Source organism: Narcine bancroftii, chromosome 6 (genome assembly GCF_036971445.1).
Source record: "Narcine bancroftii isolate sNarBan1 chromosome 6, sNarBan1.hap1, whole genome shotgun sequence".
In the NCBI taxonomy this organism is placed as follows: domain Eukaryota; kingdom Metazoa; phylum Chordata; class Chondrichthyes; order Torpediniformes; family Narcinidae; genus Narcine; species Narcine bancroftii.
In genome coordinates, this window is record NC_091474.1 from 77,386,007 (window position 1) to 77,412,460 (window position 26,454).

Sequence of the window (26,454 nt, forward strand, 5' to 3'; positions counted from 1 at the left end):
CCATTTTCTTCCATCCATCACACTCTGCCCTCAAGTCTCCCAACTCTTCACTGTCCCATCACCACTAAATATTGCTATCCCTCTCTGACATGCATTATCCCTCCAGCTAGCCAACATAAACTCTTCGTTCTTCGGCTGAGCCTTCGCTTTCTACTGTTAATGAAATGTTTCCATTTATGGCCATTATTTTTCTTCCACACCCCTCAGACATTCCATGTCTCCCCACTCCCCGCCAGCCAAATAACTTCTCCTGATCTCCGAGTCAATTGTGCTGATAACTGTTGCAATTCCTTCTGAAATTCCAGATACTCATTACCCATCATATTTACAGGTGACCCTATTCGTGATTTGTTAATAATCTTCTCCATGTTTTTGTTTAGCGATTTAGATTAAATTTTACTTAAATACCAGTGGGACTCTAACCCACTCTCAAATCCTTCCATGATGGGACTCTAACCCACGATTCTTACCGTAGGACTCTAACCCACTCTTGTCATTCAGGTCCTTTGTGTTTCACCAAGATAGTCTGAGGCACACGGGCAAGGGCAGCGTTGGGAAGGGAAACAACAGAGACCAAGTTAATCTCACCTTGTGGGGCCATCCGTCTCCCAAGTTCTGTTCCAACATGTCTCGCTTATTCAGCCCACTGCTGCCTTCCATTTCCTATCTTGAAACCCTGCTCACAGCGCCAAATGTGGTAGTCTGCACCACTTCAGACTTGTGAATAAATTTCCAGGCCCGGTGCAAGTAAGGTCAAACACTTTTATTGCTTTGCAATGCTTGACTGCCCCATTGCAGCAAGAGCCACTGCAAAGCTTGTAGTACTGTTCCAAGGGAGTCTCCCTTACCTCTAAGGTACAGGTATATTTGCGCATACAGAGTATGTGACAAAAATTTTTTAGTTCTCACATTTATATTGCTGAAACACAATTCCTGCTGTCACAAGATATTCCATTGTAATTAAACCCAACACAAAATAATTTTTATTCTTAATCAAACAATTGGTAACCTTCTGGCAAAACCTCAGAGCGTCTGCTTATCATCTTGCTTCTTGTTTTTCTATATTTTGTAAGTTCTTAGACACTTTTCCAAGTCCCAATCTCTCTGTCTCTCTCCGTGGCCCTATTAGAGCTGTGGAGAATTCTGAGCATTTTTGGTTTATTAACAACCAAAAATCATGCCCCCAAACTCAGTCACAGTCTCACTGCTGGCTCATAGAAACATAGAAGATGGGAGCAGGAGTAGGTCATTCGAACCTTCGAGCCTGCTCCGCCATTCAACGAGATTATGGCTGATCTTAAAGTTCAGTACCCCGTCCCCGCCTTCTCTCCGTAACCTTTAATACCCTTATACTGAAGAAATGGATCTAATTCCCTCTTAAATATATTTAATGAACCTGCCTCTACTGCCCTCTGTGGCAATGAATTCCACAGATTCACCACCCTCTGGGTAAAGAAATTCCTCCTCATCTCGGTCCTAAATGGTTTCCCTATTATCCTCAAACCATGGCCCCGGGTTCTGGATTTTCCCATCATTGGAAACATCCCATCTGCATCCATTCTGTCCAGTCCTGCCAGAATTTTATAGGTCTCTATGAGATCCCCTCTCAATCTTCTAAACTCCAGTGAGTACAATCCCAATTTGCGCAATCTTGCAGTGTTAAAAACACATACAGGCCCATTAGTTTAGTTTCAGTGGTTGGCAGATTTCTCAGCCTTTGAATAGATTCCAAAATTATCTTTGATTTCGAAAAAGACTGATCAATTGGGGACAGTCCGAATGGATTTGTTAAGGAAAGGTCATGCCTGACTCACTTGATTGAATTCTTTGAGGTCATAAAGGGCAGTACGTTTGAAGTAGATTATGTAAGTTATAGTAAGGCTTTTGACAAATTGAACATGGAAAGCTGGTTGAAAAAGTGAGACATTTGGTTGAGAATTGGTTCAGTGGCAGGAAATCAATTCAATGGTCATTGTGACAAAAGTTTGGTGCCAGTGAGGTTCCAGAGGGCTCAATAGTTAATTATTTTTTTGTAATCATTATTAATAATTTAGCCCTAAATGTAGGGATATGATAAAGAAGTTTGCAGATGATGGAAAAAAAATTTTCGTGTGGTGTCAATAAAGAAAACTTGAGACGTCGGGGAGTAGAAAGGGTCTGATCAGTTGGTCAGTAAAGTGGAATTTAGTTTAGAGAATTTTAAGAAAATTAATATGTAGAGGTTGCTGAGACGAGAAGGCTTGAGTTATATGGAGAGATTTGACAGGCTGTCACTTTTTTCCCTGGGGTAAAAGAGGTTGAGGGGTGACTTTAGAGAGCTTTATAAAATCATGGGGGCACAGATAGGTGGATGGCCACTCTTTTTCTCAGGATAGGATAATTAGGTGTAGTTTCAAAGTGAGAGGTAAAAGATTCAAAAGGAACCTGAGAGGCACTTTTTCCCCCCACATTGAGGGTGATAGGCACATGAAACAAGCTGCCAGGTGAAGTGATGAGGTGGGAATAGTTCCAGCATTTAAAAAAAATAATTTGGGCAAGTTCATGGATAGGAAAGATTTAGATTGAAATGGACCAAATCCAGGCAAATGGGGTTTGCTCTGGAAGGCACCTTGGCTGGGATGGAAGATTTGAGCTGAAGACCCTGTTTCAGTGCTATTTAACTGAGTGGGAAATTAAATTAATACATTCAAAATCTACAGTCGGGCATAAATTTCCATTGTAAAAGGAACCTAAAGATAGATGTAGAAGGTAAAAGTCATATACCAAATTGAGCTGAAGTAAACTGCTCTATTCCAACATTCAAAAATTGTCCAGAAGAAAAGAAAATCAGCAAAATTAGCCATTTGGGCTAGCTTAGATGTTGCTCATATGTACAATTTGTTTGACATCAGGAACACAATTTGCCACAATGTGACCCATCCTGGTTTATTCTGATTTTTAAAAAAACATTTATATAGCTGAAGTGGAAGTCTTTGCCATTGCAAATTGCAGATCGTCTTAGAATTAAGTTGGCAGTAAAAGTTGAAGTTCCAAATGTGTGGAATACATATATATTTAAAATTTTTGGTTGTACTTTTTTTTTTGAGATTTGGAGGTTCTCCAAGTAATAGGGAGAAATATCCTGTTCCTCATTGGCGAAAATGTCTCGGTTCCAAATGCACAATAAATGAATATAGTAAAGTTTAGTGACAGGTTAATTGGAAAAGTAAATTAGCAGCCCAACCATATTTTATTGACAAATTAATCAATTGAAAAAGGAGTATTTTCATCTGTATTAGGATAGATTTATGAATGACCAAGTTGCACTTGTGTATAGATGAATACTCTTTGTAATTCAGATTTATTTTATAAATCATTTGTTAGTAATTCATCAAATGATCGAAAATGCTGAGTTTGGACATTTTGTATTCTGTTAACAAATGTAAACCCAAGTTAAGCAAGTTATGACAATTTTTCCCGAGCGTTGGAACTCGGCAGTCTCTGTGAGAGATACGCAGCCATTAATTCATTTTTGCTGTAAGGCTACAAGTCAAAAAGGCCAGTGTTGAGTCTTGTCGCTTCAATGTCTTTGATTTCTTACTGAATTTGTTAATGGGTCATTATTTCCCTTCCATGCAAATCATGGTTAAATTTGAACCTGCAGTTCACAGTGCTAAATTCCTGCTGTCTTTGCCTCATCATTAAGTGTTGGTTTATTATGAAATGTGCATTGTCTGAAATACCATTCCCAATTTAACGCATCAGTTAATACCTTAATTTGAATTAACAAGGGAATGTGGCATAAATACTCACAACTGTCTCACCAGCAAAATGTTCTTGTGTTCAAATGATCAAAGAACTGTCAGTTAAGCCTTTCTTTTTAAATTGGGGCTTGTATCTACTGCATAAATGAGTTGAATTTTATTGTTGAAATAAGGTTCCTTTTATTCAATGTCTTTTTAAAAAAATTTGGTACCTGTAATGCTTTAAAATTTATGCACCTGGAAATGTTTTGAGAAAACAAAAAAAGTGATCTTTCATAACAGTTCCTGTCCTCTTTAAGAGGCACTTAAAACTGAGACCACAGGTGCATGTTAAAGACCTCACTGCACCCTGAAAAGTGCTGTTCTTGTGCAGCAGGTCAACTCACAATGAGTGCTACAGAAGGTAAAGTTCTGCTGGAGTGAAATCTTGATTATTCTAAAGTGGCTACCCCAGTATATTCATCAGATTTCAATAGAGTCCATGACTGGCTCACTTCCAGGAATTGTGATTAAAATGCTTTGCCATCGACAAGTTTGCCGATGACACAACAGTTTTTGGCAGAATCACAAATGGCAATGAGGGAATGTACAGCAGGGAGAGAGATCAGCTCGTTGAATTGTGTACAACAACAACCTTGCACTCAACATCAGCAAAACCAAGGAGATGATTGTGGACTTCACGAGGAAGTCAGGAGAACATGACCCAGTCCTCATCGAGGGCTCAGTAGTGGAAAGAGTCAAGAACTTCCAATTTCTGTGTGCCAACATCCCTGATGATCTTTCCTGGAGCCTCCACATTGATGCAATCACAATGAAGGCTGGCCAGCGGCTATACTTTGTGAGGTGTGTGAGGAGTTTCGGTACGTCACCGAAGACTCTTGTAAATTTCTACAGGTGTACTGTGGAGAGCATTCCGGCTGATTGTATCACTGCCTTCTCTGGAGTCGCCAACTCTCAGGAAAAGAATAAACTCCAGAGGGTTGTTAACTCGGCCTGCAACATCACAGTCACCAGACTTCACTCCATTGAAGACATTTACAAGACCGAGTCTTTAAAAAAACCCAGCCTCTATCCTCAAAGACACCCGCCACCCAGGCCATACCCTCTTGACTCTGCTACCATTGGGGAAAAGGTGCAGGAGCCTAAAGACGAGCACTCAGTGGCTCAAGGGCAGGTTCTTGCCCACTGCCATCAGATTCCTGAATGATCAGTGAATCAAAGACAATGCCTTACTTTTCATGCACTATTACTGTTAGGTTTATTTTATTTTGTATAGTAATGTCATAAGGTGGTTATAATCTGAATGTTTGCACTACAACGCTGCCGCAAAACACCGAATTTCATGACAGTAAATTCTGATTCTGTGTTAGTTTTTCACTGGCACAAAAGCAATGGTAGTGTGTCTGAATTAAACTAAGACTGTTGGGGTTAGTCATTTATAAGAAATATCCTGTGGGAAAATTATTTTGTTTCCTCTGAAGTTTGTAATGTTCATGCAAAAAGGCCTTCATCAAGTACAGGAAGGTGGAGTGCAAAATGTTTTAATAGAAAGTGTTTTAATAGAAAGTGACTCTCCTTCCTGATTTTTAAAAAAATAAAACCATGAGGTTACCACATTCCTAAGCCCTTCAGAATCATCTCTTCCTTGAACTTATTTATGCTTCAGTAACATCCCCAAGATGTCCCGTTCATGATTCTGTTGCTCTTTTGGTATTTTTTCTGATATTCCATCTCACAGTGCCTTATGGTTTTTGAACTCCTAAAAAAAACCAAATGAGTTTGTTGTCTTTAAAATTGTAGACTTCACTCACATTTTCTTTTCCAAGGGAAACAAACAACCTCTCCATATGTTACATTTCCTTTTTTTTTTCAAATGCCTTCAATTACCAATCATTTTTTTTTTTGTGCTTCATATTGAATTACATCTGTCTTAACCCACTCTCTGCAAAACAGTAATTTATTCTGAAATTAAGTTGTCTATTGCAAATAGTGTTCTATTTAATATTTCTGTGTTTGCAGGAATTTCCAGTCACTCTGCTGTGTTTTGGCTCTGTTTATTTTCATTGATTATCATTGAGCAAGAGTGTTGGGATCAAATCTCAGGCAACATGATTCAACTTCTTTCCATCTAAACCATTATCATTGCTTGGAAATGAATCTCTGCTGGTCAGGCTGAACATTTGCACAATTAGTACTTCCACCTATGGGCATGTAATAGTCGACCTCCCCCCCCCCCCCGCCCCCTCAACCCGAGCGACTCAGGTTCCCTATAAACCCTTGGCTTCCCCACCCCACCCCCAATCCAAGCTCCTGGTGCTCCATCCGCAAACCCTTGGCCCAGTCGCCCATCCATCTGAGCTCCCGATGCCCTGGCCACAGATTCTCCTAGGTCCTGGCTGCCTGCCCATCCGAGCTCCCAACGCCTTGAACGGCTCAGATACTTGACCACGATCAAGAGTGTGATCCGTGTAAAAGTCAACTCCTCCAAATTTGACCCAAACAATTGATCCAAAAAGTACAACTTTTGCACAAGTTTATATGCTACTCACAATAGTTTCTTGAGCTCATTTTCTAATTTAAGATGTGATTTACCCTGGATTCTGGGATCTAATTTTGTCTTCTAATGTTGTTGAGGAATCTTGTGAAAGCCCTCCTATTGAAGGCCATACTATATATTACTTTCTACTGTATCCTGTATTATCAGCATTAGAAAGATCTTTTGGATAACAGTTAGATTACATGATCTATTTATTGTCCTCATTGTTTATCACTGTACTGAAACAAAACTAAAACTATGCTGGGGTACTCAGCAGATCACCCTCACCATTCTGATGAAATCATCAACCCGGAGATTCGCAAACAGAATGGAGAACTGACTGTTAACCAGGAAGAGATAAATCAATCTTTCCAAAATTTTTATACATCCTTATATAGTACAGAATCCCCTCAAGACCTTAGTAATATGTTTAATTTTTTAGAACATTTGAAATTCCCAAAAGTATTACCTCAAGATAACTTAGAATTAAGTAAACCCATTACAGATTCGGAGATCAATAATACTATTTTCTCACTGAACTCGGGGAAAGCACCAGGTCCCGATGGATATTCTGTGGAATTTTATAAAGCTTTTTCTTCTACTCTCTCTCCCTGGCTGATTAAGATGTTTGATGAATCTATCACATTGGGTAAACTACCACAATCATTTTACAGAGCTACGATTTCTCTAATCTTGAAAAAAAATAAAGACCCGACCGATGTTCTTCTTATAGACCTATTTCTTTGTTGAATGTTGATTCTAAGATCTTCTCTAAAATTCTAGCGACAAGGCTAGAGAAGATATTACCATATATTATCTCTGAAGACCAGACTGGATTCATTAAAAATCGTTATTCCTCCTTTAATATTAGAAGATTGATGAATATTATTTACACTCCTTCACATAAGTCTTCAGAATGTGTTATTTCACTAGATGCTGAGAAGGCCTTCGATAGAGTAGAATGGCCTTATTTATTTACAGTTCTTGAAAAATTTAATTTTAGTCCGATATTTATATCTTGGATTAAACTTCTTTATAATTCCCCAGTTGCCTCGGTTTTTACTAATACTCAAAGATCACCATATTTTCGATTATTTCGGGGCACCAGGCAAGGGTGCCCCCTTAGCCCTTTATTATTTAACTTAGCTTTAGAACCTTTGGCAATTGCTATCAGAGAAGCACCCAATATTACTGGTATTATTCGTTGCAGGGATATTCATAAAGTATCACCATATGCAGATGATTTATTGTTATATATTTCCAATCCTGAAAATTCTATTCCTGCAGTTTTATCTTTATTAGCCCAATTTAGTAATTTTTCGGGATATAAACTGAATTTAAATAAAAGTGAATTATTCCCTTTTAATGGATGGGTCCCTATTTATGATAGTTTACCTTTTAAAATAGCTAGAGACCATTTTATATATTTAGGGATTAAGATTACTAAAAAACATAAAGATTTGTTTAGGACTAATTTTTTCCCTCTATTGGACCTGATCGGCAGTTTACTTACCAATTGGTCACCATTATCCCTATCCATGATAGGCCGAATTAATGCTATTAAGATGATGATCTTACCTAAATTTTTATATATATTCCAAGCTATACCTATTTTTGTTCCTAAATCTTTTTTTGATAAGGTCGATTCTAAATTGTCCTCGTATATCTGGCAAAACAAGAATCCTAGATTGGGGAAAAAATATTTACAGAAATCTAAACTAGAGGGAGGGTTGGCATTACCCAACTTTAGAATTTATTACTGGGCAATTAATATTAGTTACTTAAGGTATTGGTTGAATTATTCAGAATTATCTCTAAATCCCCATTGGGTAAATTTAGAAATTAAACCGATACAAAAGTTTTCAATTAGCTCTATTTTGGGAGCTGCTCTCCCTTTTACTCTTACTAAATTATATAAACAAATTGATAATCCAATTGCTAAACATACACTACGTATATGGTTTCAATTCTGGAGATTTTTTGGCCTAAGTCATTTTATCTTGGAAACTCCTATTGTACTAAATTTCCTTTTTCATCCCTCTCAAATTGATCAAGCTTATTTACTCTGGAAAGTTAAAGGTATAACATGCTTTTCGGATTTATTCTTGGATAACTCTTTCATGTCATTTGAACAATTATCCATGAAATATGATTTACCTCGATCTCATTTCTTTCGATATTTGCAGATTAGGAGTTTCTTAGTTTCGACTTTACCCTCTTTTCCCAATCGGGAGACTACGACTGTTTTAGAGGATATACTATATTCAAAATTCCCTCCAAAAGGTGTGATATCTAAATTATATAATATAATTACAAAAATAAATTCTGGGACTTTTGAAAAGTTTAAAAATGATTGGGAAAGAGAACTCAACCTTCATATTTCTAATGAAAATTGGAATAAAATTCTGCGACTGGTAAACTCTTCTTCTCTATGTGCAAAACATTCACTAATACAGTTTAAAGTTGTTCATAGAGCTCATATGTCTAAAGATAAACTCCATCGCTTTTATTCTCATATCGATCCTATATGTGATAAATGTCAATTGGAAATAGCTTCCCTTACACGTATGTTTTGGCCCTGTCCCTCTTTACAGAATTATTGGAAGGAAATTTTTTCCATTATATCTACTGTTTTGAATATTGATTTACAACCACATCCCATTACTGCAATTTTTGGATTACCTATGATAGATTTGACTTATTTATCTCTTCCTGCGGATCGTATGATTGCTTTTCTTACACTAATGGCTAGAAGATCTATACTATTAAATTGGAAAGAGGTAAATCCTCCCACTGTTTTCCAATGGTTTACCCAAACTATACTATGTTTAAATTTAGAGAAAATTAGAAACTCTGTCTATGAATCCCCTTCTAAGTTTGAGTTAACCTGGCGACCATTTATTCAATATTTTCATTTGTGGTGAGTTGATCTGGCTCTGTTTTCTTTCTATGATTATGTATGATAATTGGGCTGTAAGATGAGATCGGAGTGATCGGCATGGTTTAGCTATATCTGTAGGTTTTTTTTTTAAAGTTTTTTTTAAGTTTTTTTTAAATTCAGATTTGTTTTTTCTTCTTTTTTGGGGTTTTTTTTTCTCTTTTTTCATATATTGTTATTAATTATATCTTTTTTTTAGAGATAGTTCACACCCTAAACTGATCAAAATTTTTTTTTATGATATATTTTTATTCTGTAATATTATTGTTTAATATCTCTGTATTAATTCATTACTTACTATGTATTTTTTTTATATCTCTTTGAACTGTATGTGTTTATAAATTATAATAATAATAAAAAGATTGAAAAAGAAAAGAAAGAAATCATCAACCTAAGATATTAATTCTTCCTCCAGAGATGTTGCCTGACCTGTTGAGTGTTGCCGGAATTTCTGGGTTTTGTTTCAAATTTCCAACATATTACAGCTTTTGGCCTTTGCATTTGTCAACATACCATTGACCTTCACTTCAGCCCTTTTGGTAATCTGGTTTGAGCACCTTTCATTGCTCTCAGAAGAAAAAAAACAATTGATTGGTAACTAACACTGTGAGTTTCACTCCCTGACTCATTAGACTATTAATTTTCTTTACAATATTTCATTTGTTGGAGAGTACTTTGGAACATCCTAAAATTGCACAATGTACCACAGAAATTTTTTTTTTCTTCTTTCCGCTTTGTGGTTGGTGAAACTGTTAGTGCAGAGCCTTTACAGCGCCAGCGATCAGAACAGGGATTCGAAACCCACGCTGTCTGTAAGGAGTTTGTATGTTCTCCCCGTGTCTGCATGGGTTTTCCCCGAGTGCTCCAGTTTCCTCCCACTGTTTGAAATGTACCAGGGGTGTAGGTTAATTGGATTGGGCAGAACGAACTTGTGGGCTGAAATGGCCTGTTGCCATGCTGTGTGATGTCAATTTTTAAAATTGTTTTAAATTTTCCCTTCCCTGTTTGCATTTACCTTCCCCGTTTTCACCTCCCCTCACACTGTATTTACTCACGTGCTTATCTCATCACTTTGACCATCATGGATCAGTTTTGTTCAACAATAGTTTTGATTACAAACTAACGAACTTTACAAAAGATGTTCTACTGCAATCAAAAATATTGTTCACTGTTGTTCTATTTTAACAATAATAGGGGGTTAGTGTAGTGGTTAGAGCAATCCTATTACAGCGACAGTGAACAGAATTTGAATCCGGCACTGTCTGTAAGGAGTTTGTACACTCTCTGCGTCGGTTTCCTCTGGGTGGTCCAATTTTCTCCCATCTTTCGAAACGGACCAGGGGTTGTGTGTCAATTGTGTATAATTGGGCAGCATGGGCTGGAAGGGCCTGTTACTGTACTGTATGTCTACATTTAAATTTAAAAAAAGTTTTCATATTTTTTAAATTTCAGATTAATTTAGACCCGCATCATGGTTTTTAACCCTGTGTATTTTTAATACTTTGCCAGTGTCAGAATTAGTGTCGATAACTTTGTGATCTCAGTGGATTAAAATGTGTTTTTAATGCAAAAAAAACCCCTAATTTTATGTTGGTTGTGAAAATATGATGTAGAGATTGCTGTTGCTCTGGCCAAAGAATAATTTATTCCTATGAGATGTTCTATTAGCACACAAAGCCCATTTCAGACATCTCTTTGGTAAGTGAGGAGTCAAACTAAGGCACATACTGATGTTAACCTATTACATCAGGGCCTACACCCCCAAATGGAGGACTGACTGAAACCAGAAGTCAGTGTCATTCATGATAAGCAGAAATTCTCCATCATGGATGCTTTCATAATTTGGAGATTGCACTTTGGAACCAGGCTGATATGAAAGTCAATGTATAAATTTAATTTCATGTGTAAGTGGTATTGCCACATTATTTAAGATCACTTCTTGTGAAATATCAGTTTGCAAACTAAGTAATAAGGCTGAAGGAAAATTATAGGTTTAATGAAATTTACACTTTCAAAGGTGCAGTCAATCTGGACTTTAAATGTTTATTAATCATACAGTGAAAAATTGTATAGAGGAAGACTTAGCCACAAAAATATCAATGAACTGTCAGTATCAAATGTATTGATTTCCCAGTGGTTTGATTGTTTTGATTTTTAGGTGCCAAGTTTGACACCAAATGTGTTCCTTCCACATTGATCTGTGAATCGATTGATCCTTTCATCATCAGATCATATCCACTGCTCGACTGAGGAGAGAGCATGTCTTTCTGAGTATAATCTGAGTAATGGGGAAAGAAGGCAGCTTCCCACATGGCACTTCTTGTTTTCCTTCCAGTGGGAGGCAAGAACTAGGGGCAACATTGGGGGGCGGGGGAGGGGGGGCATTTCTTCACACAGAATGATGTGAGTGCAGAATGAGCTGCCAGCTGAAGAAGTAAATTCGGACTCTGTTTTAACATTTAAGGAAAATGTGGACAGGTACAAGGATGGGAGGGGTATGGAGGCCTATCGACCGGGTGTAGGTCAGTGGGACAAAGTGGAATAATAGTTCAGCACACACTAGAAAGGCCAAAGGGCCTGTTTTTGATGTTCTATGGTGATGAATTAAGAGTATTCTAACCAAATTGCTGGAGAAGTTTGGTTGAAATGCATGGAAAAAGAACAAGGGGATTTTAAAATCGAAGTAAATAAAGCATATTACCAAAGTGAAACTTCTGTCAAGCTGAAACCCTTTGAGACTGTTAAAATCTGCACATAAAGCCAGTGTGCATTCAAGTCTTGGAAATGCAACTGTGCTGCTGTAGAAATGTTCACTGTGGTGATTTCTTCAATCCCTAGTTTTCTCACCAGTCGTGCAGTGAGTAGAATATGATTGTCTTTTTCTAAGAGTACAAGTCAAAATAAATGGTTCTGAAATAAATGTATTTGGTTCCATTCAGTCTTTATATATTTCATACATATATCGGTCGTCCTTCGGTTCGGAGAAGATACACTGGTGTGCAGTTCATCTGTGGACACGAAGGTGACTTTGCAGTCCCAGTCTGGAAGTGCAAATTCTAGCACATCGGGGGCTCTGGAAGTCCATTGTTGTGATAACCGTGGCTGCTGCTTTGTGACGCCGTTCACGGTTTTCCATCAGTTTTTGGCAGCGGCTGTCTTTGAAACTGGTGTCGGCTTCATCGCATAGGCCTCGCCAACAGGATCTGTAAGCAGCCGCAGCTTCTAGTGGTTTTGCCTGGATGCCACAGTGGCGTAGTGTTTCCTTCACACCTTCTTTGTAGTGCTTGCGTGAACGACCCGGTCTTTAGTTCACTATTAAGCAGCTGGCAAGGCATTCGGTGGCTGTCCATTCTGATGACATGTCCTACCCACCGCATCTGGATTCTGATGATCAGGGACTCAATGCTCATGGACTTTGCATGATTCAAAACCTCAAGGTTGGTGCACACAGATAGTAATCTACAGTTCTCAGACGCTGCTACGCTCTTTGGCCTGACCATCAACCTGAACAAGATTGAAGTACTTCATCTGTCTGTGCCAAACACCAACACCATAGAATCAAAAATCACTATTGACAACACCCAGCTGACAAATGTAAACAGACTCCAGGATCAGAAAGGCCAGCCAGACTCTGGGGAGGCTGCGTACCAGAATGCTCAATCAACACAACGTCAACATCTCCACAAAGCTGAAAGTCTACAGAGCTGTGGTCATCCCTTCTCTCCTATATGGATGGAGACCTGGACTCTTGTACCAATGTCACATCAAATCACTGGAGAAATTCCACGTGCGTGCCCTCCATTGCATCCTTGGCATCTGTTGGAAAGATCGTGTCTCCATCCTGGAGTTCTTGAGTTGCATTGAGCTAAAGAAACAAACAACATTGTGATAATCTTTTGATTGTACTGCACCAAGCAGAAAGAGTAGTTCTTAACATCAGTACTTGAAAAAAATGTCTTTCAAACCAAATTTGCCTCTATCTGTATCAGGGATGCAAGTTTGTGAAATATTAAGCAAAGGCTGGTGTTGTTCTTTGCCAATTTTGTTAATTAAATATTTCCCTCTGCTCTTTACTATTTTCCAGGCTTTTTGTGGTTTTGTCCGACCTGGTGTTGATCCCAGGAATCTTTCAGCTGTAGCCACCGGAAACTGGGGGTGCGGAGCTTTTGGTGGGGACGCCAAGTTAAAATGTAAGTAAACATGTTACTTTAAAAAAAAATTCATATGATGTACCATGTGCAAAAGATAACTAGAGACTCATCCTATTCCTTTAGCATAGATAGCAAAGATAGCATTGCTACTTCAAAAGTAGTCAATGGTGAAATGGTTTAAGAAACTCCTGAGAAGAGATAGAAACTGCGCATTTTATAACGATTCTAAATTCTTTATCGTGAGAACAAATAATCACAACTTGTACAAAGAATTGATAGACATTGCAAAACAGATAAATAATGTTTGCTTTTAGGTATGAATAAAAGAAAATCATGGAGAGAAACATTTATTTTGAATCTTTGCTTTATTAATGAATAATTAGTGTGTCACTTGAAGGACATTTTAGATTTGGCAACTTTGGGATGGAAGGTCAAGCAAAAGTCACCCCCACACTGAGCAAACACTGATATTCAGCACAGAAACCTGGTGTTCATTATATGTGCAGTTTGACAGTAGTATATTATTTTAGAGTTCATCTCTAGTCCCTGGGGCCTCGTTACAAAACTGAGTTTTGCTGCATAATGAATGTGTCCAAGAGGGTATTTTTTGGTGCTTTTCAAATGATAATAGTATTGTATTTAAACAGTTCTTATGTATTAGCTGATAGGCTGTTACACTTCAGAAAAGAACTGAAGTGTTGAATGTACATGTATTGCAAACAATGGAGGTAACTGCAGATGCGCAACTGTTATGTTTTCAAAGAATGTGACCGAAAAAAAAAGCAAAATGCTTTAAGGTTTCTATATTCATGCAAGTGAAGTTTGTGTAAGTACAGTATAATATTTTTGACTTTTAAACATTTTATTCTTAATGCAAGTGTATAAGTTAGGCATTGTTAGAGTGAGCCTCAAGCAACTAGAAAACTCGCTTATCCGGCATCTACCAATCCCTGTGGGTACCAGATACTAAGGGTTTTACTGTATTATTAAATCGCTGTCTGGTGCAAAGATCAGCTAGCATTCAGAACCAAGGAGTGGATTGTGGTTTGGGAGGACTCCTCATCAAGGACGGGTTGCTGTTCCAACAACCACAATTCAAAGGGACGACCAGTGACATACATGTGAATTTGTTGCAGCCTTGTTACAGATGTTGGCAGCGGCAGAAGCAGGGCGTGATGTGGTATATTTCACCTTTGGGGACCGAGAATTAATGACCGAGATACACGATATGCACAAGTTCCTAATTGAGAAGGAGCAGACTGTTGGTAAGCAAAAACTCATTTATAACAGAGTGTGGAGTTGTCAACCTTTACAAGCCAGGCATGTAGCAGCAGGTTTGTGAGTGACAGCGACATTTTCCTGCTATATTGTAAAAAAATTATTTGCATCCAAAGAGTTTTTAAATTCTGTAAATGGTATAAGTGCAACATTCTGTTAAATCTCGAAACAACTCTGCCTTGATTTCTTCATGATTCTTTAGGGCTGTAGTTATTACAAGGAATTTACTTGATAAATTTATCAGTAAATTAAATTTAAATTTTAAAAATTATATTTAGGCTGGTAACAGGCCCTTTTGGCCCACAAGCCTGTGTTGCCCAATTACACCCAATTGTCCTACACTTGGGAATGTTTTGAAGGATGGGAGGAAACTGGAGTGTCTGGAGGAAACCCACGTAGATATGGGGAGAACGTACAAACTTCTTACAGACAGTGCCGGATTCGAACCCCAATTGATGGCACTTAACACCGATGTACTGACCACTATGCTGACCATACCGTCCTGATGTAACTGCTCAAGATATAAAATACTTAAGTGAGTTGTAAACTTTTTTTTAACCTTTTTCAGGTCAAATATACAAACTTCTGGAACAATATTGGAGTGAAGTGTGCAGACCCTGTTCTTCTTCAAGACCAAACACTAAGCTCTACAACTTCATCTATGATATTGTGGCTTTATACCTGGATTTAACAGACGAGGATGATGATTGACATCACTTTGAGCTGCATCACATTGAAAGGCTGTCTTTAAACTCATGGGACGGCAGAGCTTCACTGCTCGCTACAATTATCGTTCCAAATGATCTTCAATCTGTCGGCCCATTCTTGTGTTTAAAAAAAAGATATATATATATTGCAAAACATGGTGTATTCTGACAGTGATATTTTCTGGTGTTTTTGGAAGGAATGCTTATCAGTTCTAGCAATCAAACCCAAAGTGGAAATTCAGGGAAAATAACCGTGTGAATCTTTTTAACCCAGGGCTAACGAGGGCAATATACACACCTTTCTATATCGTACATATTATCCAGTTATTATAGAAGACTATATCAATATCAATTCATGCAGTTTTTCTGAAGGAATAAACCAGTTATCTTGAATAATCTCTCTGCTTAAATGATTTAAATCAAAGTTCAAGTCTCAGCAGGCTTTTAGCATGCCTTCATTAGCCTTGGCAACAAAAAGCATGAGGCACAAGTTAGAAGAATGAGGACATCATCGTCAGGCATGTATTGTAAGGCAAAAAGCAACAATGTAAGTGTCTCTTATTTTGTTCAAAATTGCTAAGACTTCAAATACCAATGGTAAGTTCTTAGACTGTGGTACCCAATGCTGAAAATATTCAGGAATATTAACTGCTGACCAATTGATAAAGGGGGAAATTGGACTCCCAACATGTAAAGAAGTATTTTTTTTAATTGTCCAAATAAAAATCTTCAGTTGAATACAAGATTTGGGGAAATTATTTACATTATTGTGCTTTAGGATTCAAGGTTCCTTTTATTGTCCTGTAATAACATATTAAAAATGTGACACATTGTAATTTTGTCTGCTGTTCAATCCATCAGCAACCTGAGCTCCAGATCAGGAAGCCTTCCAGTGCCCGAGGCTCTTTGGAAGCCCTTCCTGCCCCCAGCAATCTCTCGAATCTCTGTTCCGATATCTGGTTCCCATGAGCCTGTCTCCAGCAGGCCACAGCCCGTGTGGTCTCAATCATATTGATCATAAACCTATTAATATCCTAAAAGACCGTTTTCTTACACACTAATAAATGACAGAAATAGGATGACACATGACTTTTTTCTTGCTGTCACTTTCTCGTTTCCAGATTGAATATCCTGCAATATGGGGAATTAGCGATACCATTCATCTGGTTGAGTTCAAGAAGTTGATAGACATTTGATGTCAATACACAGTTGACAGAAATTCTTATGAGGCTGACTGACATGTTCCAGTGGTGTGGTCAAAGCAACATTAGTGAATGTTGTTCAAATTGTCATTCTCTCCATAAGAAGGTTACCACCATGAAACAAAACCCAGTTTCAACCTCTACCAAGTACAGATGAACTAAAATACAAGATTATTTTATTGTCGTGGAATAAAACAGAAAATGTGATATTACCTTTAGTCAATAGCAGTGCTTCTCAACCTTTTTTGGTCTAAGCCCCACCTGACTTTTGGCCTAACATGCCATGGCCCACTCATGGCAATGACTGAGCAATATTTTCAAGTTAAAGGCAGCTCTGTAAGAAACACATCTTTATCTCATTTAATGTTTTTTTTAAAACACTTTTAAAGAACAAAACACACTGTAAGCATAAAATGAACATAAACACTCCCAATCAAAGCTGAAGCTAATTTAATGAGGCCCCTTGTTCCTGATATTTCTTCACCAATTTCCACATCCTTTGTTCTGTTGTAGATAAATGCACATCTGAGATCTGCCTCCACTTCAATGTGGTTTCGTGTCTTTGTCTTTAACTGCATATAAATGTCGAAAAGACTGATTCCAAATACAAGTGCTCGGCAAGGGCAGGATCTTCCGAAGATATTCCTTCACAATGTTAGAGTAACTATCCCTCATTTTTGGCCAAAACTCGGAGATGGTTGAAGTCTCAACCACATCTCTGCATCCAGAATTGAGTCAATGAGTTCATCTTGGAGATCATCAGGGACTTTGTTGACTTCAACAAGAAAGGGGCTCCTCACCAGTGCCAGTCCTTCTCGGCTGATTTCTCGAAAGTTGTGCAGAAATTCTTCTCAGAGGCAGCTGAGATGGAAGACAACTTCCTTTGCAACATCGGCATCCATTCTCTTAGCAGCTGCAGCTGAAAGTTCCCTCCCTCAGCCTTGGGTTTTCAGATTTCAAGCTTTTGTATAAATGCTTTGAGGGCATCAACAGGAATACTTGAGACATGACCTCAGACCCACCCTGACCTCAGTGGGTTGGAAAGTCTCCATGGCCCACTGCTGTGGCCTACCATGGGTCACTGGGAACCACTGGTCCACAATAAGGCAGATGAAGATTTGCTATCAGCAAAAATTGTCCAGCACTCCTTAAAGCCAGAGAAAGAGAAGCAAAAGTGAGTTTCCTCAGAATCATTGAGTGTCCATGTTTTCGCCTCCAGTGCTTCCACAGCCACACAGCCTCAGCCTTCAAAATCTTGCTGATGTGACACTGAAATGATTCAATTTCTCGTAGATGGATTATTGAAACCTATATCTATAGATTTTGTGTTTGCATGCAGACCATGTGTACTTTGCAATCAATTTTATTGAGTTGAGATCTTCTATGATCTGAAAGCAGATCCCACCAACTGAGCTGTTCCCAAGGGTAGACTGCAGTACAGGCTTTTGGTCAGCAGGGGGCCAGTCCCAAAACACTTGCAGAGTGTTGATGTTCTCCTTGCTGTGTCCACTGGGAGGCTCAAGTTTTGAAACTTGCTGACCGGAACTGAGGGGATGATGGTGTTGAAAGTTGCACTGAAATCAATGAAAAGCTGTCTGATGTTCGTGTTGCTGTTGTCCAGGTGATCCAGGGTTGAGTGAAGAGTCAGTGAGGTTGTATCTGCCATAGAATGATTGTGGAAGTAGGCAAATTGCAGAAGATCGAGACCTTGGGTACAAGCTCATTTTAGCCATGACAAACCTCTCAAAACATTTCAGCACAGTAGATCTTTCCACATCACCATCATTTCAACTCTCCCTGTCCACCCCACCCCCCCCCCCCCCCAGAAGATTGCACAGAGGCCTATTCAGGTCCCAACCTGTCTATTTTTGAAATGTGGAAGCACCTGGAGAGAATAACAAACTCTACCTAGTCATCCTCAAATATCAGGGCTGAACCCAGGTCTTGAACATGGTGAGGCTGCAGTTTGGCAAGCTGTACCACTATGCAGTTCAAAGAACAGTGAATCATTGAATCTTGCTGTGTCTCACTATCGAGAATGTCCAACCCGGTTGCATCACAGTGTGGGAAAAGCTGGAGGAACTCAGCTGGTCTTTTCAGTGTCTATTGGAGACAAAGATATATTGGCAACATTTCAGGCCTGAGCCTTTCTTCAAGGAATAAGTGGTAAAGTTGCAATAGAGCATGAGATCGGAGGTCAATCCATAGGACCATAAGAGCACCAGAGACATGATCTACCAGGATCGTTTTCTGAAGAAGGCATGCAAAATCATTGAGAACTCCTCCCGCCCTGTGCACAGCATCTTTCAGCTGCACCCATCGTGAAAGAGATGCAGGAGTATCAGATCTAGCACCACCAGACTGAGGAACAGCTTTTTAATTTTTTAAAAAAATGAAGACATACAGCACAGTAACAGGCCTGTGCCACCCAATTTACACCCAATTATACCCGTTATGTTTTGAACAGAGGGAGGAAACTGATGCCTTGGGGAAAACCCATACAGACAGTGAGAATGTACAAACTCCTTACAGATGGGAAGGGATTCAATCCTCGATCCCGATCACTAAAAGTGTTGCGATAACCGCTACGCCAACAGTGCTGCCACCTTCAGTGAGAATGCTGAATGACTGATGTACTGCTCATATAAACCCTTCGAGAATCGACAATATTTAAATATTACAATATACAATTTAATATTTTTTATGCGTGCTGCATATAAATCACTTGTAAATATGTGTGCTATGTCTATCATATATGTTGAATTTTGTGGACCAATTTTTAGGAGGTCGACTATTACCTGCATACAACTTTTGACAGTGGCTAAGAATATTTAAATATTACAATATACAATTTTAATATTTTTATATGCGTACTGCCTGATTAACCTAACAACCCTGTATGTTCTTGGAGAGTGGAAGGAAAATGGAGCCCCTGGAGAAAACCCACGCAAGCACGGGGAGAACTTACAAATTCTTTATAGACAGTGTCGGATTCGAACACGGGTTGCTGCTGCTGTTACAGCATTGCACTAATCACTATACTAACCACTCGTCTTCATTCTCTTTAATATGTATTCTGACTGGTTGTGCTGGGTTTCTAGGCAAGCTACATCAAAATTAAACAAATTATAATTTCACAGAATTTAGTGTGCAAGTATTGTAATTTGCCTTTTTGATTAATGTAATTGATGGGTATAAAACACCCTAATTATGGCTATACAATCAAATATTTTCTTCTACAATATAAACAAAAGTTGCTGACTCAATCCAAGTCATCTGTCGGTCAGCAAAAGAGTTTCTCATCTGATTGCTTTGAATTCTGTCTGTTCTTCCCCAGTCACAGGAAGTTTGCTTTAAACTTGGGTTGCATAGGTGAATTTAAATCTCCCACAGAGCTGAATAAATACAATCTATAAAATTAACGGATATCAAAGACACATCCCATAAATAATGTTCAGAGTGGGGCAGTGTGAGGTCGATAAGAAAGCACGGTAGGACAGTTCTTTGCTTGCTGTGACCTTTTGAGAAGCCCACCTACCGTAGTAAATGTGGTAAATTGTCTACTGAATCACACTCCTTTGCTTAATTCACATTTTATCAAAATAATTGTGTTATATATATCACCAGTATTGATAATTGCTTTCCTTAAACAAAATATAGCTGGATTGATATTTCCAAATTAGTGAGATCCCTTTATTACAGAGTTCTGTGTTGTGTATTGGCCTATGTGTTGTGTGGTTTTATGTTAAAAAATGACAGTTTGCCTTAGTGAGCCAAGGTGAAGGTGGACTGCTGAGAGAATGGGAGACGGACTGAGCATGTGCAGAAAATTATCTCAAGATTTCTGGACTTGGATGATGAACCACTACTGGGTGGTGCTGTGGAGTGGAAGGAGGCCCAGAGCATGAGTCATGGTCTGGAGGACAGTTTAAAATGTTGGGATTTCAAAAAGGATGAACATTCCGAAGGCAGCCAGAAGGATCTGGACCAGGCCAGTGGTTCCTCTCTCTGCAAGCAACACAAGACAACTTTGAATTTTGTGCTCTCTCTCTCTCAAAGATCTTTTGGCTTCAGTTTACCAATCAAACTGAATTTTGTTTATGATCTTTGCTTAGGTTGAGATCGAAGTTTTGTGAGTCTTGTGCCTAAGTTTTTTGTGGGCTGGTTGGAAATATAACTTAGACTTTAATTACATATGTTATATTTAGGCTGGGGAATTTATTAGTTCTACACTGTTACAGAGATTTGCATAGTAACCAGTGGGAATTGTTATAAAGGGGGGGGGGGTATTTTGAATTAAAGTTTGAAGGTGAATTTTTTGTTTATAAAGTAATTGTTCATCTTTACCCCTGTGTGATATGCCTTCTTTGTGGTTGCTGGTTTGATCTTGTAACATCTTTGACAGATTTTCATACGATTCTCCAATATGATCACTTTCCCTGACTTCATTCATCTGCACCTGTGATAGCCTTGTCATGTTGCAAAGATTTAATCTGTGACCTACATTAAATTGGACATTCTCTATATGGATTGCATTCCTGTGTCTTAATCACTGCTTTTCATCAATTTATGTTTCCAATCTGCAGTGGTCAATACAACCCTCTTTTAAATTAAAAAAGTAGACCTGATTCTAATTATTGGGAGTTTTAGAATTCCAACTTAATACAAAATAAACTGAGGTATAATAAGCAAATTTCTCAACAGTTTGTGCACTACAGTAAATCCCCTATGGGGATTGGTAGGTGCCGGATAAGTGAATTTTCCACTTGTGTGTTGCATGCATTGGCAAACTGGCGGGTGGGGTGGGGGGTGTTAGGTCTGCTTTGTTCATGAATGAGTGAGACAAACACCAGGCTGAGTCGAAATCAGGGTTCTTTGTTCTTTATTACCGGATTGTAACACTTGCGACTAACCATGTTAGTCGGAGAATGCATTCTGCCGTTATCAGCAAAATGGTGATTTTTTATACCCTTGGATATGTGCTTAGAACATCATCATATCATTACTTGTCCAATGACTAAAACTGTTGCTATCCTTTCCCTGCTAGCTTCCTGCCTCTCAATCCATCAATGTCTCTCTTATCTTGTAAGTACAAGGATGCATTCACATCTTGTTACAGCCCTGCACATTCCCATCTCATGATGTTTTACCTAACAGGAGTACAAGGACACCTCCCCTTCTTGTTACAGCCCTGTACAGGGTAACTCCTTACACATTCCCATCTCATGATGTTTTACCTTACAGGGGGGGGGGAAATTTTAAACCTTCGCAATTTTTATCTATTTATTTTCTGCAATTTTTGTCGGCTACTAGAGGCTGCCAGTTGCTTGAATTCTGGATAACAGGGATGTACTTACTCGGAGCAGAGAGATAAAAGTTCCAAATTGTTCTTGGTGTACTGAAATTTACATTGTTCTGGTCTTCATTGCTCCATTTCCTGAGGTAAGTGCTGCAAAAGTTGTCTTATTAAACTTAGAGTAAAGACACAGAAATGCTGGAAGAACTCAGCTGGTTTTGAGGAGGTAAAGATATATTACCGATGCTTTGGGCCTGAGCCCTTCTTCAAGGTACGAGGAGAGAACTTCTTAGCGTAGGCATCCCTCGAAGAGATTTCTCAGTGGAACAAATGAATGGAATGAAACACGGAAGTCTGTAGACACTGTGATTGTAGTAAAAGCACAAAAATGCTGGAGGAACTCAGCCAGTCATGCAACGTCGATAGAAGGTAAAGATATGCATCTGATGGTTCAGTCCTGAGCTCTTCTTCAAGGTACTTTTGGAATTGACTTGAAAAATGCTGTTAATATATAATTGGAGTGATTTTTAACACTCTATATTTCAGCCTATTGTAAAACCCTCAAATATCACTCAAAAAAATGGGGGTCAACTTAAACACTGCATATACTTTTGAGCCCAAATTCACTGAAAGGAACAGACTGACGTAACTTTGGCATATGTTGATGTTGGAAGCACCTCCCCATTGCCAGCGCTGCTGTTCCCTGACACATCCCCACCACTGGTTGTCACTATAACCACAGCAACCTGGGACCCTGACGTCACCATCACCACTCCTGCCTGGTAGGCCAAAGTTATTTCTTACTTAGTTAATTTACAGGTTTGTGGCTTGCAATTGGGGTGTTTTAAGAATTTTTGGGTTGTTCCTGGGAGGCCCAGACAGCCCGAAAAATGGGGGTTGATGTATGCTGTATACCATAAAACCATTAAAATGAGGCTATAATAGTGGGGGTCGACCTATCTGCCAGTTGACTTGTACACCAAAATATACGGTATGTATATTTGTGCATTCACAAGACAGAAGTCTGTTTCCTATCGATACACTGGCATTAAACTGACTAGATTATTACAGATAGATCTGATACTCCTACACTGTAAGATTTGGATTTCTGGACAAAGTATTCTGTGTATATAAATTTAGATTTAGAAACAAGAAACACTTTTATAGTTAAACACAAAAGAAGCAGAATTTTGCTGTCATCCTATTAATGACAAGCAGTCACAAGGATGCTCAGAAAAGTAGCAGCTATTGATGCAGAAAGATGTTTACTGAAGAGCTTCTTTCAAAATTGTCTCAGAACTCTTTACCGTCGATTTGAACACCACCGATGTTTGCATAGATATCACCAATGAATTGAGGTAATCCTTCTGAGCAAGCTCTTCTTTGAGGGCTTTCAAGATTACAGATTCAAGATGTCTTTATTGTCATGTAATAGTACAGGTAATATTACACAAAATTGCCTTCTGCCTGCCGTAAGGCAGACAAAGAGTCACCATTAGTGTCACCTGGTGCACCTTACAGTAAGAGAAATAGAAGCAAAAGATGGTCTTTTCAGAGTCACTGAGTATTTGTGAATTCGTCTCCAGCCCTTCACAAATTTAAGAAAAGCCACTCAAGTACAACGATAGAAATTTGAGAATGATCGGAGCTTGCATAGTTGCACAAATCATTTTTGTTGGAAAAAGAAACATTGTGATTTGCACTATATTTTTTTTTACTTCAATTCTGCATGTCACCATTAGTATTGGTATTTTTAATTGGAGTCTGTGCTGTCAGTACCTGTTCATTGCTATGCACAAACAATGTCCAGTTTATGCACAGCACAGGAATAGAGGGGTTTGAATAACCAGACAGCCTGTCAGCCAGTTACAGACATGGAAACCATGTGAGAATGCAAATACTGACTTCTGACCTGTGTTTACGAGAGCTACATTTCAGAAGAGGCATCAGACACTGTAAGGAGTGCCTGCGTGGGTTTCCTCCCCCACCTTTCAAAACGTATGAGGTTGTAGGTTAATGGGGGGATTTGGGTGGCACTGACTCATGGGCCAGAAGGGCCTGTTACCATGCTGTGTGTTTAAAGTTTTCAAAACTCATTTGACTAAACTGTGCATGTTAAAATAGTAGAGATGGCTTTTCTTGTACTCAAGCTATTGTACTGAAAAAAAAAACCAAATGATTTGACACATAGGTGGAACTCGGAGTTCTTTAGATAATTTTTTTTTGTCTTCTTTCCCCTTGTTCTCAGTTTGTATAAATTGTTCATAAAATTCCTTAAAGTTCTCATTAATCTCCATTGGATTATATGTAATTTGTTTGTCCTTTTTCCTTGATGCCAATACAGTTCATTTAGCTTGTTCTGTTTTAAGTTGCCAGGCTAATATTTTGTGTGTTTTTTTCTCCTAGCTCATAATACTTTTGCTTTATTTTTATTTATGATCTTCTTCTCCACCTTATACGTTTGTAATGTTTCGTATTTTATTTTTTCGTCCGCCAATTCTCTTTTTTTTGTTATATCTTCCCTTGTTGCAAGTTCTTTTTCTGTACTTACTATCTCTTGATTGTAGTCCTTTTTCATGTTAGTTACATAACTTATTATCTGCCCTCTAATGAAGGCTGTCATTGCATCCCATAATATAAATTTGTCTTTCACTGATTCCGTATTTATTTCAAAGTACATTTTAATTTGGCGTTCAATAAGTTCTCTAAATTCCTGTCTTTTAAGTAGCATGGAGTTTAAACTCCATCTATATGTTCTTGGTGGGATGTGCTAATAACAGGGGTGAGTGATCAGATGGCAATCTAGCTTTATATTCAGTTTTCCTAACTCTCCCTTGAATATGGGCCGACAATAAAAACATATAAATCCTTGAGTATGTTTTATGCCTACTCAAATAATACGAGTATTCCTTCTCCCTTGGGTGCTTCCTCCTCCATATATCCATAAGTTTCATTTCCTGCATTGATTTAACCATAAATTTCGCAACTTTATTCTTTTTGCTAGTCTTTTGTCCAGTTTTATCCAACATTGGGTCCAAATTAAGGTTAAAATCCCCTCCTATCAATATATTCCCCTGCGTATCTACAATCTTCAAAAAAAAATCTTGCATAAACTTTTGATCCTCTTCATTATATATTGATCAAATTCCAGAATTCTGAATATATCTGACACTTTATCATTACATAACTCCCTGCTGGATCTATTATTTCCTCCTCTATTTTGATTGGTACATTTTTATTTATTAATATAGCTACACCTCTGGTTTTTGAATGATATGATACCACCTCTAGGTGCCCTACCCAGTCTCTTCTTAATTTATTATGTTCCACTTCAGTTAGATACGTTTCCTGCACAAATGCTATGTCTATTTTTTCTTTTTTCAGGAAATTTAATAGCCTTTTTCGTTTAATTTGGTTATGTATTCCATTAATATTTCTTCTTCTTTCTTCTTCTTTTTGGCAGTTTCCGCAAAACAGGACGTCAAGCGCTGAAGAGCTGGGTCTGAATGGGCAACTAAAGCGGCATCGTCTGCAAAGAGTAGTTCACGGACAAGTTTCTCTTGTGTCTTGGTGTGAGCTTGCAGGCGCCTCAGATTGAAGAGACTGCCATCCATGCGGTACTGGATGTAAACAGCGTCTTCATTGTTGAGGTCTTTCATGGCTTGGTTCAGCATCATGCTGAAGAAGATTGAAAAGAGGGTTGGTGCGAGAACGCAGCCTTGCTTCACGCCATTGTTTATGGAGAAGGGTTCAGAGAGATCATTGCTGTATCTGACCCGACCTTGTTGGTTTTCGTGCAGTTGGATAACCATGTTGAGGAACTTTGGGGGGCATCCGAGGCACTCTAGTATTTGCCAAAGCCCTTTCCTACTCACAGTGTCAAAGGTTTGGTGAGGTCAACAAAGGTGATGTAGAGTCCTTTGTTTTGTTCTCTGCACTTTTCTTGGAGCTGTCTGAGGGCAAAGACTATGTCAGTAGTTCCTCTGTTTGCGCGAAAGCCGCACTGTGATTCTGGGAGAACATTCTCGGCGACACTAGGTATTATTCTATTTAGGAGAATCCTAGCGAACATTTTGCCTGCAATGGAGAGCAGCGTGATTCCCCTGTAGTTTGAGCAATCTGATTTCTCGCCTTTGTTTTTGTACAGGGTGATGATGATGGCATCACAAAGGTCCTGAGGCAGTTTTCCTTGGTCCCAGCAAAGCTTGAAAAACTCATGCAGTTTGGCATGCAGAGTTTTGCCGCCATCCTTCCAGACCTATATAGTTTAACATGGCCATTTCATATTCTGTTTACACCTCATTTCTGCTTCCTCACCACCACCTTTCCCCTTTTCCCCATTTTCATCTCTTAGTTTTCCCTTTTTGAACTCAATGTATGACAACACTTTTAAAACATAAAATACTTTAACAACTCCCAATCTAAAATTCCTTTAACCCCAAATTCCCCACCCTCTGAGTTCCCCCTTGTCCCTTGCTGGGCAACCACAACTCCCCTCTCCATTTGGATTGCAAACCCGCTCGCAAGTGTCAACTGATTTCGCAGTAACTGTTATTCTCTCCCACCCAACCCCCTCCAGAAATGACTTTTATCTTCACATATA

At 38.7% G+C, this 26,454-nt stretch overlaps 1 protein-coding gene and 1 long non-coding RNA gene across 2 annotated transcripts in view; both read left to right on the top strand.

Annotated features, from left to right (window-relative positions):
- Positions 1 to 16,165, top strand: part of parga (poly (ADP-ribose) glycohydrolase a) — a 138,243-nt gene extending 122,078 nt beyond the window's left edge. The window contains exons 16-18 of the mRNA XM_069885430.1: positions 13,302 to 13,407; positions 14,505 to 14,633; positions 15,215 to 16,165. Of these exons, the coding sequence (XP_069741531.1) occupies positions 13,302 to 13,407; positions 14,505 to 14,633; positions 15,215 to 15,357 (378 nt within the window). The 3' untranslated portion in view covers positions 15,358 to 16,165. The remainder of the gene's footprint in view (positions 1 to 13,301; positions 13,408 to 14,504; positions 14,634 to 15,214) is intronic.
- A 4,368-nt stretch (positions 16,166 to 20,533) lies between these two features.
- Positions 20,534 to 25,504, top strand: LOC138737535 (uncharacterized). Its single transcript, XR_011341004.1, has 3 exons — positions 20,534 to 20,687; positions 21,869 to 21,997; positions 25,315 to 25,504. It is a non-coding gene; the product is annotated as an uncharacterized lncRNA (long non-coding RNA).
- Positions 25,505 to 26,454: the final 950 nt, after the last annotated feature.